This window comes from Phyllosticta citriasiana (assembly GCF_038021145.1).
Source record: "Phyllosticta citriasiana strain CBS 120426 chromosome Unknown IWZ02scaffold_6, whole genome shotgun sequence".
In the NCBI taxonomy this organism is placed as follows: Eukaryota; Fungi; Ascomycota; class Dothideomycetes; order Botryosphaeriales; family Phyllostictaceae; genus Phyllosticta; species Phyllosticta citriasiana.
This window is the reverse complement of record NW_027117283.1, coordinates 469,267-490,045: the sequence shown is the minus strand read 5'-3', so window position 1 is coordinate 490,045 and position 20,779 is coordinate 469,267. Positions and strand designations below refer to the sequence as shown.

At 39.0% G+C, this 20,779-nt stretch overlaps 2 protein-coding genes and 1 non-coding gene across 3 annotated transcripts; 1 reads left to right on the top strand and 2 right to left on the bottom strand.

The window, feature by feature from the left end:
- Positions 1–400: 400 nt before the first annotated feature.
- On the bottom strand, positions 401–1,526 carry IWZ02DRAFT_250970 (protein-L-isoaspartate O-methyltransferase-like protein). Its single transcript, XM_066763189.1, has 2 exons — positions 1,160–1,526; positions 401–1,046 (listed from the first exon to the last, which is right to left on the bottom strand). Exons 1-2 carry the CDS (start codon positions 1,259–1,261, stop codon positions 474–476), a joined length of 675 nt encoding a protein of 224 aa, XP_066622900.1. The 5' UTR covers positions 1,262–1,526; the 3' UTR covers positions 401–473.
- A 275-nt stretch (positions 1,527–1,801) lies between these two features.
- IWZ02DRAFT_490127 (uncharacterized protein) lies at positions 1,802–2,941 on the top strand (the record flags this gene model as incomplete). Its single annotated transcript, XM_066769636.1, has 2 exons — positions 1,802–2,059; positions 2,117–2,941. 2 exons carry the CDS (start codon positions 1,802–1,804, stop codon positions 2,939–2,941), a joined length of 1,083 nt encoding a protein of 360 aa, XP_066622899.1.
- Positions 2,942–4,048: 1,107 nt separating this feature from the next.
- IWZ02DRAFT_t50 lies at positions 4,049–4,137 on the bottom strand. Its single transcript has one exon. It is a non-coding gene; the product is annotated as a tRNA-Asp (tRNA).
- Between the last annotated feature and the right edge of the window lie 16,642 nt (positions 4,138–20,779).

Genomic DNA, 20,779 nt, shown 5'->3' with positions numbered 1-20,779 from the left:
CAATCGTGAGCTCCGTGTTGTCTAGCCAAAGTGTGCCCCGTTCCTCAGGCATCAAGCAATGATTGATGTACCAGTTTGGGCGACGCGACGCGACTACCTTGGCCGTGTAGGTACCCTTGTACAGCACTCGTGTTCCTGGCTGGGTTGTGTGTGTTGTTGGGCTGGAGCTAGAGTGGAGCTAAGGATGTGCGAGGCGATGGGCGCGCGGCCAGGGAGAACTCGTGTTGGGATTGATTCATTACTGTATTGTTTCGGAAACTGCTGCTGGTGCTGTTGTTGTGGTATCATACAGATAGGTAAACTGGAAAGGCATAATGGAAAGATGTGAGAAAGGGCGAGAAAGAAGAAGTGAAAGATAAAGACGCCTCCGCTAAGCAAGCAAGCACGCGAGAAGAACTGCAGGCGGAAAAGGTCCAGAGGAAGCGAAAAGGGCTGTTGATGTTGCCGAAGAAAAAGAGACGTCGTGTGTCTGATCAGTGCCCGCTGGGCGCATCCGTCAGTGGCACGTACTGCACAGCGTACAACTTCTTCCGCTCGACGCTGCCGTCCTGCTTCTTGTCGACGACGTAAATGTGCTGCACGTAGCCCTCCTCGACGGGGACAAACAGGCGGCCGGGCGTCTTGAGCTGATCAACGAGCGCCTCATGATGCTCAGCCGCGGCGGCGCCGACATGAATAGCATCGTAGGGGGCGCCCTGGAGCCAACCCTTGCGGCCATCGCCCTTGACATACGTAACTGTGCCGTCGTCCAGCATGCGGCGGCCGGCGTCGCTCTTGGCCGTGTTGCGCGCCGCCATGTCGACCAGCGGCTGGATGTGGTCGATGCCCACGACGCTGCCTCCCGGCGTCACCAGCGACGCCAGCACGTGTGTCAGGTACCCGGACCCGCTGCCGATGTCGAGCACCCGCGACCCGGGCTTGAGGAACGGCAGCAGCGACTCGCAGGCCGATGCGTGCATGTGCGGCGCCGATATGGTGGCGCTGTGCCCGATCGGCTGCGGCGAGTCTTCGTATGCGCGCGCCGGCGCGTAGTGTGCGCGGTCGACCTGCATGGGGAAAGTCAATCAGCGACGGTCGGACCCCTGAGACACAATGCCCCTCGGTCCCCTGTTTTCCCATCTATCTTTCTGCTGGAGCGGAGGCTTGTGGGTCCCCGTACCTCGAGCATGGCGTGCTTGACGCGGTCGGAGCTGATGAGCCCTGCCGCTGCCATGTTGTTGATGAGCTCCGAGTTGGAGCTGCCAGAGCAGGCCCACGCCATGTTAAAGAGGCGGCGCTGGCGAGGGATCAAGCCTCGGACGAAGCGGGAGTGCAAGGCGGTGGATTGCGGGAGGCGAATCTAGACGGTGGCGGCGGAGGTTGTTGGTGGGAGGATGACGAGGTCAATTGGAGGACTGGACAGGAGAATAGTGGTGGGTAAGGACGACGAGGTCTGGCAAGAGATCGAGGTTACTTCAGCATATGGTGGTTTCGTCGTACCGCCGGCAGCAGTTGTTGTGCAATGGGGCGTGTGCAACTGGACCGGGAGTGCGGGGATGAGGAGCTCCAGCCCGCGCTGGGGAAGGTGGCGCGAGCTCTTCCACTGCCATCCGTGCGCATTGTGGCTGATGCAGTGGAGGACAGGACGGGGCGGAGCGGAGCGGAGACCAAACAACGTCAACCGCCGTTGCACAGGAACCGGAACCCAGGATATGCATGCAGTCTCCAAGGGGCGAGCAACCAATTGAAACACCAACAACAGAGACACCAACAATGCGTAAACACCGCTCCTACCTCTCACTTCTCCCGCCACCACGCTGTGATGGACTATAACCACCTCTCTCCAGACGCCCTTTTCTCTCCATCCAAGGCCGCTCAACAGCGCGCCCAGGCACACGATTGGCAGCATGTCGAGACCTGGCTGTCCACCCTGTATCCGGGCCAGCGCCTGCCCGCGTTTGAGCGCAATGACGAGACGCTCAAGGCGCTGATGGCTATGGCAACCGCCAATGAACGCGCCGACGAGGAGGCCGCGCTGCTGAACGCGTTGGAAGACGAGGTACGCGACGAATTGGACGCGGTGCGCATTCATCCTCTCTACTTATTCGTACTCACATACTAAGGCAACACAACCTAGGTCCCAAGTCAAGATGATGACGACTCCAACGCCGCCGTCGTGTCCGCCATCTCATCCTCCTTCTCCCCTAATGGCCATTGCGCCCTCGACTTCCTTAGCAGCCTCACCAGCTCGCTCCCTTCATCAACCCACAGCCCTACCGCGCTTGCGGACGCCCTAATCTCGCAATCAACCCACTCAGCCACTCTTGCAGCCCAGCAGGACGCCCTCGCCCACCTGCGCCTCCAGCTGGCCGCCACGCTGCAGGACTTACGCAACACGCACGAATTACTATCAACGGATCCAGCACTCGCTCCGCACGCGGCGCTACCGCGCCAAACGACCGATTTTGTCCGCCAGACCAAGCACCTGCTGCCCAAGCTACGCGAGTACGAGGAGCGCCTGGCCGCGCTGGCCGCCAATTGCCCGTGGTCGCCGGCCAACGCGTCCGCGACGCGGCCATCAACCGCAGGCTCCACCGCGTCAACGGGAAGCACTTTGGGCGCCCCGGGAAATACCAGTCCGACTCTGTCCCGCCACCGCAGCCCTAACGCGGCGGCACGACGATCGCCTGCAGCAGACGACCGGCACGAACCGCAAACGCACCTACTCTCGTCTCCGCTGAACCCCTTCTCGGCGTCGGCGCTGGCGGCGCTGGTTGCGCAGACGCGCGACGTCGACGCGCTGCGGCAGGAGGTCGAGGCTTCGGAGAGTCAGGTCCGCGCGTTCATGGGCCTACCCGCCGATCGCGACGAGGCGCGGCGCGTTGTGCTGGCGAGAGAGGCGCAGTTGGCGCAGTTGAGGGCTGAGAGGGATTTGGCGTTTGAGGAGTTGGTTGAGGGATAGGGTGAGGTGCGATGGAGACGTGGCCTCGGGCGAGGTGGAATTGAGAGGAATATGAATATTTAGACTGTGAAGAAGCAATTCTCCGCACACCCGATTGGTTCGCACCAAAAAAACGCGGGACCAGGATCAACATAAGGGAAGAGAGCACAGACGATTGGAGTAAGAAGTTAGCAATGACTTAACCGGTTAATTGCGAATTTACGTGAGCAGGATAACAGTGCTGGATTGATTTCCTTTTTTCCTTGCCCTGCTTCTGGCCGTGGTCACAGAAACTTGGGAGACCTGTCTGAACCATGGTGACCATCGAGGACAGAAACGAGCGGGCCGTTTTTCATGAACACCACATTTTCGCTGTGGCCTTTCGACTGCTAGCTGGAATCGATTCTGGAAGTGGGCCTGGATGTTTGGTGGTAGCTTTCCGAGCATCTTTTGCCCGGCTTTGCACGCCGGCGATGCCGTTCACTAGAGGCAATGCTGCTGTGCCGCTCAACAGACAATCACTCTTGCGCCTGGCCATCTACAGCAAAATCATCGCTTTCGCGTTGCTTAGGGATAGAGCAGGCGAGTCTATCACGTAGACAGACTATTCCTAGTCGGGCTCTAGGGTTGTCGTCCTCCGGGCGCATGCTTGTTTGACTCGGTAGCACTGCTCCGCTACCCGCTCAGTGTGCGGAAAGTAACCTCATTTACAGTCAGTCGTGATTAAGTGCTTAGAGTTGAGCCTTGAGCATGTGAGAGAAAGGGGAAATAATGCGGCACGTCGCAATGTCACTGCTCACTATTCCTCGGAGTTGCGGTTGCGTTATCTATCTGCCTAGCGCACGACTCTCTTGTACAAGTCGGTCGTGTGAGCTTGGGTAAGCAAGCCTTCTTCTGCCCCTGCGAGTGATGATGGCGTGGAATGAAATGCAAAAGTTTTTGTTTACTGTAGGAATCTAAAAAAGGCGCCAGGGGTTAAAGGGCACTCGTCAATAGACACCTCTACCCTGCTACAAATGGCACTCCTGCTAGTGGCACGTGGTGCAGATACACCGATCGGGTCAAAATTTTAAGGTGGAAAAAAAAAATATAATGTAGGTATCGCCATTCCTGCCGAAATGGGACGGTCTCTCCGACGGGGAATCGAACCCCGGTCTCCCGCGCTTGTAATACACTGTAATGACAAGCGGAAATCATCACCACTAGACCATCGAAGACTTGTTTAAAGTTTTTGGGAGTAAAAAATTATATAGCTAGATAATTTAATGGCCGTAGAATTAATTTATGAATCGATTAATGAATTAATTAATTAATTAATTAATTATTTTACGTCTTACTAGAGCTATAGGCTAATATAATGCTATAACTAAGGTAGGGCCTAGAGAACTCTAACTAGGACCTAAAGGGGGCTATACTAGAACCTAAAGGGGGCTATACTAGGACCTAAAGAGGACTATACTAGGATCTAAAGGGGGCTATACTAGGACCTAAAGGGGGCTATACATATTAGTAAGGATATATAAACGCCCTAAGAGACGAAACCTAATAAACTAAGGTTTTATCTAATATCTATACTAAATATATTATTATTATTTACCCTTAATTTAACTCCCTATAGTACTAAATCTTATATTTAAAACCTTTAACTACTATAGCTAGTTAAATTAAAAATAGCTCCTATAACTTATTTAGGAAGTATTAACCTAGAGGCTAGCTCTCTAGCTATAAACTAGCTAGTTAGAGGCTAAGAGGCTACTAACTAGAGGATAGTCCTCCTCCTAGTTAATAAAGATACTTATATCGAAATCTAGTCCCTAAATAATAGTAAGAGCTAGCTCTTAGCTACTCTAATGCTAAATCTATATATTATAACTATTAATAATAAAATTACGGTGCTCTTAGTAACGCTTAATTCTATAAATATAGAGGAGCTTACTAACTTATACTAATAGGTTTAGAGGCTTTAGGAGATTAAATAAAGTCTCTTAGGGCTACCTATTATGACCCTAGTTAGGCCTAACTCGTAACCTAATTTATAAGCTTTCTATTATAACCCTCTTAGCTCCCTTATTAAGGCCCCTACGCCTAAGCTTATAAGCTTAGAGGTAAAGGATATAGACTCCTAGTTTTAGGCCCTAAATAACGTATTTAAGATATATAGCGTCTCTAAAGATTTAGGGTGTTAGTTATAATAGGCTACCTAGGGGTTAGCTATTAGTAAGGTAAACCTACGCGATAAGGTATTTAACGCCCTTAACTTAAAAATAAACCCCCTAGTCTACTTTAAAGACTTCCGTACGTTTATTATAGACTAGATCTAGGACCCTAATATATAGAGGTTTAAGACATATACGAAGTTCTTTAATATAACCTAAACGAAGAGGTAAGAGTTTAAAAGCCTATAGTCTATACTAGAAGCTAAGAAGTAACGTCTTAAGTTTAAGATTATTAATAAGAAGTACCGCGTTATATACTAGTTCTTACGGGTATACCTAATCTTACATACTAAGCTAACTAAGATGAGTACTAAGAGTTATATAAAGACTAAGTATAATATATTTACTAAAGTTAAGAAGGTAGAGGAGCTCCTAGGATAGGTATCCCTAAAGGGTAACCCTAAAGGGGCGCCTAAAAGGGGCTAGTTTAAACCTAGCTTAGTACCGCCCTAGGGGCTAAGGCCTAAGAAGAAATACTAGGGCTCCCTATCTAGGGGCGTAGCTAATAAAGTAACCTAATAGGGAAGCGGGCTAAAGAACTATTAGACTAGTAATTAGTACTAAAAGGGTAGTACTCCCTAGCTAAGAAGAGACTAACCGCTACTAACTAATAAAAAGTTAGAAAAAGGCGTGCCCTAGTTATATACCTAAGAGCGTCTTAGTAACTAGGGTAGGAGAATTAATAAGAAGACTATTAAGTAACGTATAACTTATTAGTAGTTTATATTATATGTAATATAGCTACTAGGACGTACTTCCTAACGGCTCTTATTAATAATAGCGCTACTCTAAACCTAGTTTAGAGGTTAGTAGCTTAGGATAAGGGCCTAGTCTCTACCTAAGAGCTACCTAGTTACTATCTAAACGCTACCTTAGCTAATAGGTCTCCTCTTACCTTAGGACCGGCCTATTAGCTTACTATAACTACGTAAGATAATTAAGGTTAGAGCTAAGCCGTAGGCCCCTAACTATTCTAGAAGAGCTAAGATATAGTATTTAAACTTATCCTTAGCCTAGAATAGATTTCTAAGGCTAAATACTATTTTAAGTACTTCTAGGGACGCGGGCCGTCTTTCTCCTAGATAAACCTAGACTATAAACCTATAATTAAATAAGTATTATTAGAGGAATTAAGAAAGGAGGTTAGCCCTAAGGGATATATCTATAGTGCCTAGACCTATGGGTCTATAGTATAATAACCTTAATAGATTAGCTACCTAGGCCCTAGTAGGACCCTATAGGGTATATAATTACTAGTAACTACTAGTTACCCTAATAAAGGCGGTTACGCTCTATACCTAGTAGCCTATATAGGTACTAGTAGGAGCCCGATCTAGGGCCTCCTAGAGTAATACGCTAAATTTAATAATATCTTTAATAGTAATCTTACTAGTATATTAGCCTAGAACTTAGTATATAACTACGTAATTAATCTTAAGGACGGTAGAATGCTACTATAGTTACCTATATATAACCTATCTAAGAGAGAATTAAGTATCCTTAGAGAGTACCTAGAAAAGGCGCTACGCCTTAGATAGATTAGACTAAGTAAGTTACCTATAGGGGCCCTAATCCTCTTTATACCTAAGGCTAATAGGACCCTACGCCTTTATATAGACTACTAGGGACTTAATAAGGTTACTATTAAGAACTACTACCCCTTACCCCTAATTAGGGAGCTAATAGACCGCGTATTAGGGGCTACTATATATATAAAGTTAGACCTCTATAACGCCTACTATAGACTCTAGATTAAGGTAGGAGATAAGTAGAAGACGGCCTTTAAGACGCGGTACGGCTACTATAAGTATCTAGTTATGCCTTTTAGGCTAGCTAATACTCCCGCGTCTTTCTAAGTATATATCTACTAAGCTATAGCCGGGCTCCTAGATTCTATCTATATTATCTACCTAGATAATATTCTTATATACTCCTAAAATAAGGTAGACTACATATAGCACGTAAAGTAAATCTTATAACATCTATAGGAATAGAAACTATACGCTAAAATCTCGAAGTACGCATTCTATATAAAACGCGTTAAGTTCCTAGGGTTTATAATCACCTCTAATAGCGTCTAAATAGACGCTAAGAGGGTCTAGACTATTAAAGAATAGCTAGAACTATAAAGCTATAAGGATATCTAAGTATTCCTAGGCTTTACTAACTTCTATTACCGGTTTATCTAGAACTACTCTACGCTAACCTAACCCCTATATGAACTCCTATAGGAGGCTAGTTAGGCCCTAGCCGGCGCCTTATTAGATACCGCGGAAGTAAAGAAGAAAAAGACTAGAAAGGGGCCTATAAGGTAGTACTAACCCTAGTAGTAGCTAGAGGCTGCCTAGACGGCCTTTAAATAGCTATAAGTAGCCTTCCTAGAAGGCCCCCTACTATAGTACTATGATCTAAAGCGCCTATTAACCCTAATTACGGACGTATCTAACTATATATACGTAGGAATACTCCTATAGCTAGCCGTTAGTAGTAATAGGGCTACCTATTAGCACCTAATTACCTACTACTTACGTAAATTTATTACTATAGAGGTATAGTACGATACCTACGATAAAGAATTACTTATAATTATAGAGTGCTTTAAGATATAGCGGTACTACCTAGTATATATACCCGCCCTAACGTGAGTCCTTATAGATTATAATAACCTCTACTATTTTATAGATACTAAATACCTAACTATAAGGTAGGCTAGGTATACGGAGTTATTAGCGGAATTTAACTTTAAGATTAGCTATAAACCTAGCTTAATTAACCCCGCTAATAGTTTATCCTACCGCCTAGACTATATAAAGAGCTTTAAAGAAGCGGATAAATAGCTAGTATTAGATATACTATTACCTACTCTATAATAGAAGCTCTAAGTAAAAGACCTTAAGGAGTTACTAGGTACTACTATACCCCTAGTTACTGGCTAGATAGACGCGTTACGGTACCTACTTAGAGTAGAGGTACTAGTAAAGCTGCCCTTAAAATAAGTCTAATAATGTAAGTAATACCCCCTTATAGCGTCCTTACTTACTAGTATTAGCTTAGCGCTAAGTCTAACGCCTTACTAAGAAGTAGTAGTAGCTACTCTTAGTAAAATAGTATATACTAACCCCCCTAAGTCCCTCCTCTAACTACTTCTAGATAGCTAGAGGAAGGACCCTCTATCTTAGGAGGTCTATATAGATAGTATAATAGGGGTAGACGGTGCTAGAGAGGGGTATTCTATAGACCCCTAAGGTCTTATCTACTAGAATAGTAAAGTATAGGTGCCTAATAGCACCCTACTACGCGGTAAGATCTTTATATAGAACTATAATGACCTAGTAGGTAGATACTTTAGTGTTAAACGCATGATAGAGGTTATTAGCTATAAATACTAGTAGCTAATACTAGCCGAAGATGTAACTACGTATATAGGAGACTATAATGCCTACTAGTAAAATAAGCCGCGGCGGTATAAGCTATATAGGCTCCTTAAACCGGTCTAAAGACCTATAATACCCTAGTAATATTTTATAATAGATTTTATTATAGACCTTCCGGCCTCCTAGGACCTATTAGGATATAAATATAACGCTATCCTAGTCCTAGTAGATAGGTTCATAAAATACGTATAGTACTTTCCTATATAAATAACTATAAGCGTAGATAGCTTAGGTACTCTTATCTAGCGTAAGGTTATTATAGTAACTAGGTGCCTAATTAATATTATCTTAGACTAGGGTAGCCTCTTTATAAGTAACTACTAGAGCGTATTCTACTACTACTTAGGAATTATCTAAAAGTTAAGCATAGCATTCTACCTATAGACTAATAGGTAAACTAAGCGCTAAAACTAGGAGCTAGAGGTATACTTACATATATACGTTAACTATAAATAATTAGACTAGGCCTTACACCTATAGGAGGCGGTCTTTACCTATAATAGTAAAGTCTACTTAATAACTAAGTTTACTCTAATATACCTAGCCTATAGCTAGGTACCTAATCTCCCTAATAGCGTGCTAGATACTACACCCTAGATAGGGAGGGAAACTAATAGGGCTACTATAGGGCACCTAATTAATAATGAAGGGGTTACTATAGACCCTAATATTATAGTAATAATAGACTCTAAGTAAGCTTAGCGGGTAGAGAGCTACCTCTACTAGCTAACTAAAACATGTAAGAAGGCTAAGGAGCGCATAGAGTACGCCTAAGTACTCTAGGCTAAGTATACTAACCGTTACTAATTAGATAAATAATTTAATGTAGGAGAAAGAGTACTTCTTTCATTAAAGAATATCCGTACTAAACGACTAATAAAGAAGTTAGATACCTACTATCTAGGCCCTTTCCCTATTATCTAGCGATACGGTAGGCTAATATATAAATTAGACCTCCTACGAAGCATAGTAAGGATCTACCTAACATTCTACATCTCCCTACTAGAACCCTATTAGGGCCTAGCGGACGCTAAACCCTACCCTATTAAGATTAACGATAAGGGTGATAAGTACTAGGAAGTAGAAACTATTATTAACTATAATGTTAGAGGCCTAAGAATAAGTCTAGACTGTTCTAGACTCTTCTAGACCTCTTCTATTACTAAGAACTTATTCCTATAGGTTCTTTTAGATTCTAGCCCTTATTCTAGATTGTCTCATTACTAAGGCCTAGAATCTTCTAGTCTAGATTAATTAGAAATCGTCTTCTATTAATAGAAGAACCTATTACTAATTACCTAGAGATAGAACTCTCTAGAATCTATAGGTTCTTCTATATAAACACCCTTAGGTAGCCTGCTAGTTAGTCCTTTAAGGAAGTTCTCTTATAGTAAAGAATCTACTACATTCTCTACTATAAACCATCTACCATACGGTATATAATAAAGATATTACTTATCTTTATAGAATACCGCTAATAGGTTATAAGCCCGGCTAATAGTAATCTATAGATTACTATATAGCTTACCTTATAATTTATAAGTAGGATTTTACTTCCTTCCCTACTTATAAGAAAGAATATACTATTCTTTCTATACTAGACCGCTCTTATAAGTAAGGCTTAGTAAGACTATCTCGGTGGATAGCTATTAAGCTAAACTTATAAAGAAGTCTAGGGAAAGCCTACTTATTTATATAAGTAAGGCATTTTTTAGGGTAAGGACTAGTATCCTAAGCCCTATCCTTAGGCTCTTAGCCTATCGAATTTTTCCTAGGACCGTCGGGCCTATATCTACCTAGGATTTTATTCTAGAACCTTCTAGTAGTCTAGAATAACCTTATTCGCTACCTATTCTTTACCTTTCTCCGCCTTTCTCCGGATTTCCTTACATTTCTATTAACTACGTTGATATAAGGTGTGGCTACGCGGCCTCTATACCATATTAGGCCTAAGCGTTACCCGTTTACACTAGTTCCCGCTAGTGTCTTGGCATGAGGAACACTAAAACTTCACGATACTTCGAAACGTTTTCGACCCGCATCGACCCGAATACTTTGCTTAGTAAGCAAAGTAGTATACCGTTTTGAAGAGAAAAGCTCGGCGGACAAGGATCTAAAAACAGATTCCTTATATCTCTACTCCCGGCTAAGTTATTAGAGAAAACATCGATACTCTAATAATCTCCCTACTTTCTATTAGGTGCATCAGGCCCATTAGCACCTAATAAACTTCGAGACTTCATACACTTATAGTTTCCGGTTAAAACTATAAGTACATAGAGTTTTATACTCTAAAGACCTCTATAAGGTATAAAATCTTTAATATACCTTAAGAAAGGAACATCTTCTACTAGGAAATATAGGAAAAGAATTCCCTAGCATTCCTAAACTTAAAGGCCCTGAGAACTAGGAGTCTTAGCGATCTACTATAAATGATATAGTAATTATAGAAGGGCTAAAAGCCTATCTAGACTCTAAATCTTAACCTAAAGTAGAAGATCCTACCTAGGAGGTTAATAATACTAGAATAAGGACTTTCATTAGGACCTCTATAGATCCTAAACTTTATTCTAGAATTGCCCATTATAGAACTGTAAGTTCTATGGGAGAAGCCCTTAGAAAAAGATACGAATCTAAGGGACTTTTATAGGAAGTCTCACACTTTATAAGGCTACTAAGCCTTAAAGATACGGGAGATATTAATACCTAGGTGGCTAATCTATTAGATGAGATAACCCTATTATCTTAGACTAAGATGGTCTTAACGGAGAGGCAGAAACTAGGTGTATTCTTTAGTAATATACCTAGTAGCTATTCTTCATAGAGCGCCGTAGCCCAGCTAGGGCTAAAAGAAGAGACTACTCTAGACCACCTTATAGAGCGTCTAGTAGAAGAGTCTCGGCGCCGAGAACTAGAAGAAGAAAGCAATACTGCCCTTATTACTATAACTAGTAATAAAGGGAAATCTTCTTCTAAAAAGAACGCCTCTACTTATAATAATAAGAGTACTAAGAAGTGCTCTTATTACAAAAAGAATGGCCATCTAGAAAAGGACTGCTATAAAAGAGCTAGGAATTTAAAGGGTAAAGAAAATAATAGTAGTCCTACGGATTTAGAGGATACCCTACACATTACGGGTTATACCTCTTATTTTACCGCGGGTCCCGGCCTAAATGACTAGATTCTAGACACCGGCGCTATAGCCCATATGTCTAGACATAAAGATCTCTTTACTTCTTTAAAAGAAGTAAATTTACTTATAAAACTAGGTAAAGGAGAGATCTATGCTAAAGGAATAGGTACTATACCTATTACCTTTAAGTACGCTAATAGAAGGATAAATCTAACCCTTCTAGACGCTCTCTATATCCCCGATTTATCTATAAATCTTATCTCTATATCTAGGCTATATACACATGGTATATATCTAGATATAAAGAACTTAAGACTTATAGATAAAAGAGAGCAGATATATACCGAAGTTTTACTTTAGAATAACCTATTTATACTACCTAAGGTAGAATCTGCTATAAATCACTCATATATAGTAGATTTAAACCTATAGCATAATAGGTTAGGGCATATAAACTTAGAAGCTCTTAGGGCACCACTACCTATTAAGGGTAGTAAAATAGACTATTCTATATGCCCTTTAGCTAAATCTAAGCGTACTATATCTACTATACTAGTAGCGGTCTCTAAACCTTATAAGAAGATAGGTCTAGATGTCGTAGGACCTATTACTCCTAAGGGAATAGGGGGATACACCTACTATATAGCCTTTATAGACTATTATAGTAGGTTTACATGGGCATTCCCCCTATTTACTAAAGGAGAAGCCTATAATAAGATAGTTTACTATCTTAAACTTATAGAGCCGTATAGTAAAGTCCAGTCTTTAAGGCTAGATAATAGCCTAGAATATAGGGAAACTCAGCTAGATTTACTAGCTAAAAATGTTAGAGGCCTAAGAATAAGTCTAGACTGTTCTAGACTCTTCTAGGCCTCTTCTATTACTAAGAACTTATTCCTACGGGTTCTTTTAGATTCTAGCCCTTATTCTAGATTGTCTTATTACTAAGGCCTAGAATCTTCTAGTCTAGATTGATTAGAAATCGTCTTCTATTAATAGAAGAACCTATTACTAATTACCTAGAGATAGAACTCTCTAGAATCTATAGGTTCTTCTATATAAACACCCTTAGGTAGCCTACTAGTTAGTCCTTTAAGGAAGTTCTCTTATAGTAAAGAATCTACTACATTCTCTACTATAAACTATCTACTATACGGTATATAATAAAGATATTACTTATCTTTATAGAATACCGCTAATAGTAATTAGTAATAGGTTCTTCTATTAATAGAAGACGATTTCTAATTAATCTAGACTAGAAGATTCTAGGCCTTAGTAATAAGACAATCTAGAATAAGGACTAGAATCTAAAAGAACCCGTAGGAATAAGTTCTTAGTAATAGAATAGGTCTAGAAGAGTCTAGAATAGTCTAGACTTATTCTTAGGCCTCTAATAGTACCGTTCTACTCCTACTAAGTACTACTATCTTTAGGGCCTAGTAAGCTCTATCCTCTCCTACTAACTCTCTCTATATATTAGTTATCTATTTAGCCCTAGTATTATTACTACCTAATGTAATAGGGTATGCCTACGCGGCGTCCTCCTCTACTTATTCTTCCTCCTAACTAGCCTTCATTATTATGAGGCTAGTAGGTAACGGCTTAAGTATTTCGGTAAAGTAGTACTTTAAGCGGCTATTATCTATATTAGTAGGTAGGTCTTACTCTCTTTATAATAGCGCGTCTAGCTAGGTGTTATCTTTTCCTAGGATATACGCTATTATGAAGTTATACTAACTAAGCTTCTCTACCTAGTCGACTTAACGCTTATTTAGTCGCTTACTAGTTATGAAGTACTCTAAGTTTTATAGTCCGTCTAGATAGTAAAGTTACTAATACTCCTTAATAGGTAATCCTATTCATCTAGCACCTTAATAATTACTAGGAGCTCCTTATTATAGATCTTATAGTTCGCTTCATGTATGTTACTCTTCCTTAAGTAGAAGGTAGTCGGCTAGAGGACTCCCTAATTATTATATTAGTAAAGGACTCCCCTAGTAGCATAACCTAATAAGTCTATTACTAATACTATCTCTCTTTCTAGGTTAAACTATATTAGTATAGGAGCTTTAATAAACGCTAGCTTTAACCTCTTAAACGCGCTCTTAGTCTTATTATCCTATCTAAACTCCTTATTCTTCCGCGTAAGCCTAATAAGAGGTTCCGCGATCTCTAAGAAACTACTAATAAAACGACGATAAAAGTTAGTAAAGCCTAAGAGGCCTTATATAGCCTTAATAGTAGTTAGTCTAGCCTAGTTCTTTACTACCTTAACCTTTAACGGGTCTATATATACTCCTTATCTAGCCTTAATAATGTAGCTAAGATATTTTATTAATTAGACCTTAAACTTACACTTCCTAATGTTAATATAGAGGCCTACTATAAGTAAGTAGTCTATTACTATCTTAACCTAGTAATAATGCTCCTTCTAGGATCCCTCTATAAAGATTAGGACGTTATTAATATAGGCTAAAGCGTAATTATCTAGGAACTTCCTTAGCACCTAATTAATATACTATTAAAAGGTACTAGGAGCATTAGTAAGGCTAAACGGCGTTACTAACTACTTAAATAGTCTAAATTAGGTACGGAAGGCTATTAGCTACTTATCTTCTTTAGTAATACGAACGTAGTAGAATGCTAAGACTATATCTAGCTTAGTAAACTAACATACTCGTCTAATCTAGGCTAATATCTCTATAATTAGTAGGAGTAGATAATAGTCCTTCCTTATTAGGGTATTAAGAGCCTAGTAATCATAATAAAACCTTAATTCTCTACTAGGTTTCTTTATAAATAGTACTAGAGCCGCGGCTAGAGAGCTACTTACGCGTATAAACCCCTTCTCTAGGAGCTCGTATAACGTCTTATGTAAGATAAGTAACTCCTTACGGCTTATTCCGTATAGTAGTCCCTAGGGGAGGTCTAGGTCCTTCCTATTAGGTAGCTTATTTAGCTTAATCTTATAGTTAATTCCTAGTTAGTTAGGAGGGAGTAAATCCGTAAGGGCCTTATTAAATAACGGTAGGTACTTATTACTAATCTACTTAGGTAGATAGTAATAGATCTTATTACTACTAATAACCGGCTTCGTTACTAAAGCCTTATTAATATTAGTAAGACTTACTATAAATACGTATCCTTTCTACTATTTAGCTACTAATTAGGTAATTAGTTAGTACGCTAGAGTAGAGATAGCCTAAGTAAAATAGACTCTATCCTTAACCTCTAATCTTCCCTCCTCCTATACTATTAGGCCGGTATCCTTAAATATAAGGCTCCTAGCTAATAGGTCTAGTAGGACCCTCTCTTAGTAGAGCTACGGTACGCCTATTAGTAGCTTAATACTATTAGGGAGTTAGGGTACTACGTAGGTAAGAATTATCCTTAAGTATCCTCCTAAATTAAGCGTAAACTCTATTACTATCTTTACTAACTATCCTAAGCTCTTTAGACTAAGTATTAGCATAGATATAATTTTATAGACTAGGAGGTTTATACGCGTTACGAACTAGGAGGTTACTATTATATATAGTTTACTTCCTAAATTAATAAGAGTTCTAGTATAGGATACTTAATTAACTAGTACTAATACTAGTAGGGATTTACTCCTTATATACTACTTAGCCTTACGCTAATAGACTATAATCCTACCGTTTAACCTCCTCTAGTTTATAACTTTACTCCGGACCGTAACTATAGCTAGAGCTCCTTATTTCCTAATTTAGGCTCCTTAACATCTTTAATCTCATCCTCTAGTAACGGCTAGACTACTATAGCCTAGGAAGGATAAGTAGGCTTATATAGGCACTTACTAATAAAGTAAGCGTTACTACTATAACGTAGATAGAGCTTAGATATACGTTATTAGCTTACCTCTAAGTCTAATACCTACTTAGTATACTAGACGGCTAAGTAGGCTAGGCTAGTAGGCTCCTATTCTATAGCCTTAGGGGCGGTACTTATTTATTTTAATTATCCTTACGGCGTTATTATAGTACTACTAGAGGCCTAACCTATTAACCTACCCTTATAGAATCGGCTATTAGCCTAGTAACTACCGTTATATATACCGCTATTATTATTTCTAAGTCTTTCTATAGAATTACTAACTTAGGTAAGGAGGGCTATATACTAGTCATAAGACTCTCCTCCTAAGGCTAACCCTACTATCTAGGCTAATAGCTTATAGCTTAGTATATTCTCTAGGAGACTAATCTTAGCTAAATCTAGCTACTTATTACCCCTAGCTAACTATAAGACCTAATTAAACTTAGTAAAAAACTCTTAGAACGGTGCTTCCTACTAGCATAACGTGTATATCTAGTGTTACGCGTTTACTACTTAGTAAGAATCGCCGTAGATTAGCTCTAAGTGCGTAAGTAGTTACTTAAAGGTTACGCTAGGATTATCCCTATATTATTTAAACTAGGGCGTCATTTAGTAGGTAGCTTTACTACTAAGTTTAGCCTAGATAGTAAATAACTAAGTCTTTAGCGTGTAGTTAGTATAGTCTAGGCTTATCTTATTACGAACTATATCTATCTATACATCTAGTCCGTCCCTATTACCCTTATAAATAGGTATCTCTAGTAAGATCTATCACGAATCGTTAAGCGGCTAATATGTAGGCTTTCGCCTAGAGGCTATCTACTTAGTCGGACGTATATAAAATTAAAAAGAACTTAATTAAAGTTAAGTAGTTAAAAGATAAAGTTAAGTAAAGTCTTCTTAATTATTATAAATATAGAAGATACTATGTACTCTTCTATCTTCTATATATATTTATATAAGAAGTAAAATAAGAACTAAACTCTCTCTTTACTACGCGAATTACTACTTTAGTTATGTTATTAAAATAGATAAGAAATTAATCTTCTTATTACCGCGCGAAGTTTCGTTAGCTATTAAGTAGGCTATGTATCCTTAGGAGTATTTATTATCTATTAGCACCGCCGGCTTACCCGGCTTAGCCGGTTTACGCGGCTTAGTTATAATTAGCTTCGGCTTATTAAGTAATCGCGTAAGGGCGTAGTTATAATATACTCGCGTTACTAGTATCTAATATATACTCGCGTTACTAGCGTCTAATAGCTATCGCGATATTCCCCCCCTAATAGGAAGCCCGAGTTAGCTTATCTAGTACTTATACGGATGACTAACTAGCGCTATTTCGGTAAGGGCGTAAAGTATAGGACTACTAGGTATATCTTATTATTAGGTTTATAGTTTAACTAACCTTCTTTACTATTACCTTAATAATAATAATAGACCTTACTTCTATTATTATATCTTCCTATTACTCTTAGCCTATCTCTTACTTAAGTAGCTAGCTCTAGTAATAATAGTAAGTCCTCCCGTTTATAGTAGGTCTAAAAACGCTTAACTAATTATCGCGCGATAGTATCTAATTAATGTTATTACTCTAAGCGTCCTAAAGGTAATATAATGCCTTAAGAGGATGCTAAGGCAACTCTAGACCGTTATATAAGACGTTACGCGTAATTAGCTAATCATCTATGTATCCGGAGTTTTAAAAAGGTAAAGTGAAGCTAACTAGTCTAGGTATAGTACCTAGCTCCTAAGAGCTAGTATATATTACTATTCTACCTATAAATCCTTACGCGAATGTTACGTAAGCTAATTTACCTACTTTACCTTTATATACGCGTTCTAGTAGCCGTTATATTAGCATACTACTAAGTATACCTTCGCGTAAAAGTAATAATAGCAGCATTATTTATCTAGCTACTTTACCTACGGAATTACTAGCGGAACCTTTAGATTAGGACTTAGAGGTAGATACTTCTAATAAGATTATAGTCTTTATCCCGCGTAAGGCCTTTAAAAAACTCGCTAAGGTATATATTACTACTTACTTATCCTCGCGCGATAGCTAACTCGTTATAGAAATCCCTTAGTAGTAATGAAACTAGCTAACGCGTAAGGTGTATATTAGGCCTTAGTAACTTAGCTTATTATGCTATCATCCTAGTTTCTAAGGATTATTTTAACATTATATCTACGGAATCTCGTAGTTCTTTACGCGATGCTTACTTAATCTAATATGCGGGTATTAATTAAGCTACTAGTTATACTAAGTACCGGGATAATCTCTCTACTTACGTCTTCTATAGTTACTATAAGTTACTAGGTTTCTTATAGGGTTATTACGCGAACTACATCTAGGGCACTAGTAACCTTAACTATACTATAAGCGACCTTACTAGTACTCATCCTCCTAATTAATATAAAAGGCGTAAGGATAAGATATAGCCTAGAGAGTACCTTACTCTTCGCTACGTAATAGACGACTAGGTTAATAACTTTCTCTAGGGCTCTATTAAAGGTGTAATAAGGCCTAAACTTAAGAAGTCGGCTCTAATTCCTACTAAAGAGGAGGAAGAGGAGTAAGGGTATAAAAGATAAGGAATAAAATTAAATTAGGAAAATAGAATAGATAAGGGTAAATTAGTTCGTACGGATAAGGGTTATTTACTATAGCGTTAAAGGATTCTCTTTACTAGAGTATAGGCGGGTTAGTCGTCCGATTATATTTCTTCCTATAATTCTTATTTAAGGAAGGCTCTTTTCTACTTTTCTAGGTTCTTTAGTAGTCTAGGGGTAGAAGGATTAGTAGTATAGAAGTCCTCTACTTTTTAGGGGGCCCTAATAAAAGAACTTACTACATACTACTTATCATCTTAATCGTATCCTACCTATTAAACCTAGTACTTTAAAGTTCCGTAAGTAACCTTACTTACGCGGATAAAGTTAACTTCCTATTCTTACTAGTCATTAATAACCTTAGGTTCTAGCTTAGTGTATCTCTATTATAGTAATAGGTCTATAGCTACTTTACGTAGGCGATTAGTATAGAAAAGGTTTATAACCTTCATGCTTTTTAGAAGATCTAATTCGTACGAATATCCTTTCATTCTAGTAATCTTAAATGGTCCTACGTTAGGAGCGTCTAATTTTAGATTTAGCCGGTCTATTATCTAGCTAGTCTTCTTAATGTAAATAAAGTCTCTAATATTAAAGTTAGGTATATAACGGTATTTATTAGCTTATTAGTAGTTCTTTTCTTACGATTAGCGAATTAATTTATAGGCGTACTTATAGGCTTCTTATCTTCTTTTTTAGAGAGACTAAGCTATAGACTATGTTCTGCCTTCGGGTAAAGTAGTTATTATTATATAAGTAGTCTAGTCATAATATATACATAGCACGAAGCTAAGGTCTACTTCTACTAGTATAAGACCTATAGCCTTATATAGGAGGGTAGCCTAAGCTAAATCCATTAATAGTAGAAGATTAGACTAGTCGTTTTAGTAGTAATTAATAAAGGGCCGTAGTTAGTATATAAGGACCTAATTTACTATCTTAGTAATTCCGTTTATCTAAGAGTAATAGGCTAAATTAAAGTGTTATTTAATACTAGTTAACTTATATAGCTCCTACGCGAAGGCTAAAATGAACTAAGGACCTTAATCTAATAGTATACTTTTAGGATTTCCGAAAATTCGGTAGACGTGATCGTAAAAAAGTTAAGATACTCCTTTAGCATTAATTTTCTTTATATAAGGTAAACTAAAGGTTCTTTAGGATAACCGGTCTATAATAATAAGGATATAATTAAATCCCTTTTAGTCTTACGGCATCTCTTTAAAATCTATAGCTAGGTATTACTAGGGACGGTTAGGAATTAGTAGAGGATATAGAAGGCTAGGTATCTTATTAGTAAATTCATAGTTCCGGCGGTAAATATAGTAGTTTCAGCTATATCTCTTAATTATGTAAGTCTAGCTAGGCTAGTAATAGTATCACCATAATAGCTTTTATATTTTATTAATTCTAGGATAGGTAGTAACATAAGTAGTATATATTACTTTAATTATTCTTACGCGAAGGTTATCCTAGTTAGGAATAACTAATATGCTATAGTAAAGAAGTAATCTATCCTATAGCTTCTAATATAATTCATTTTCCGGTTAAAGACGGGCTATTTCTCTCTATAGTTTAAGATCTAGGTTTTCTCTATTTACGTAGAGAAGTTCATTAAGGAAAATTATTAGTAGAGAAACTTCCGGCTCCATCATCGTAAGTAGGACTACCTAGGAAGTAGGAATAAGATACTACTCTCGTACGGCCTTTACTTTCTCTTTTTAAGTCTTAAGTTACTCTTACTTTCTTATAAGAACATCTATAATGATGTTTTCCTTTCCTAGTTAGTAGGTAAACCGGACTTAGTACTTAGTAAGTTACTCAGCCCATCTTACTTATCGTACGGATAATTAGTGCTTAGAAGTAAAGTGTTCTAATACTTAATAGTCTATAATTATAAGAAAAGGTTTATAAAGGCCTATAAGTATAGATCTCCATTCCTCTAGTCCTTATATAATAGCTAGGAGTTCTTTATTAGGTATTCTGTAGTAGAGTTTAGCATCTAACATTACCTTAGAATAAAAGGATACCGGTTTCTATTCATAATTTTCTTAATATTATGATAGAACTCCCGTAACTACTCTATTACTTACGTCTATTTCCGTATAAGTATCTAAAGTTAGATTATAGTTTATAAGTAGTAATTCACTACATATTAGTTTCTTAAGGTTCCTAAAAGATTCTTCCTTAACTAGCCTAAGTTATTACTACTTTACTTTTAAACATAGTTTTTCTAGTAGCCGGCTAATTCGTCTATAGTTAGGAAGGAATCTCTAATAGAAGTTATAGAATCCTAAGAAAGACTAAAGAGATTAGAGGGTCGTAGGTAATTACTAGGTATAAATAGGTTTAATTTTTTACGGGTCTATTAATATACCCTTAGTAGAGATAATATATCCTAAGAATTTCGTACGAGTAGTTAAAAACTTACTCTTTTTTATATCGGCTTATAGTCCCGCTTTTCGTAATTATTATAGAACTTTAATGACGTGTTAAGTATAATTATACGGGTTTTTAGAAATAATAAGAATATCGTCCATAAAAGTAATAACGAAATCATCTAAATAGTTAAAGAGAACTTAGTTAATAAAACATTAAAAAGTAGCGGGCCTATTACTTAGCCTAA

Excerpts from the sequence above, each read along its gene's own strand:
- IWZ02DRAFT_250970 (XM_066763189.1), bottom strand. The coding sequence starts at position 1,261 with ATGGCGTGGGCCTGCTCTGGCAGCTCCAACTCGGAGCTCATCAACAAC. Across the intron at positions 1,047-1,159 it reads TCAAGCACGCCATGCTCGAG|GTCGACCGCGCACACTACGC; the intron begins GTACGGGGACCC and ends TTCCCCATGCAG.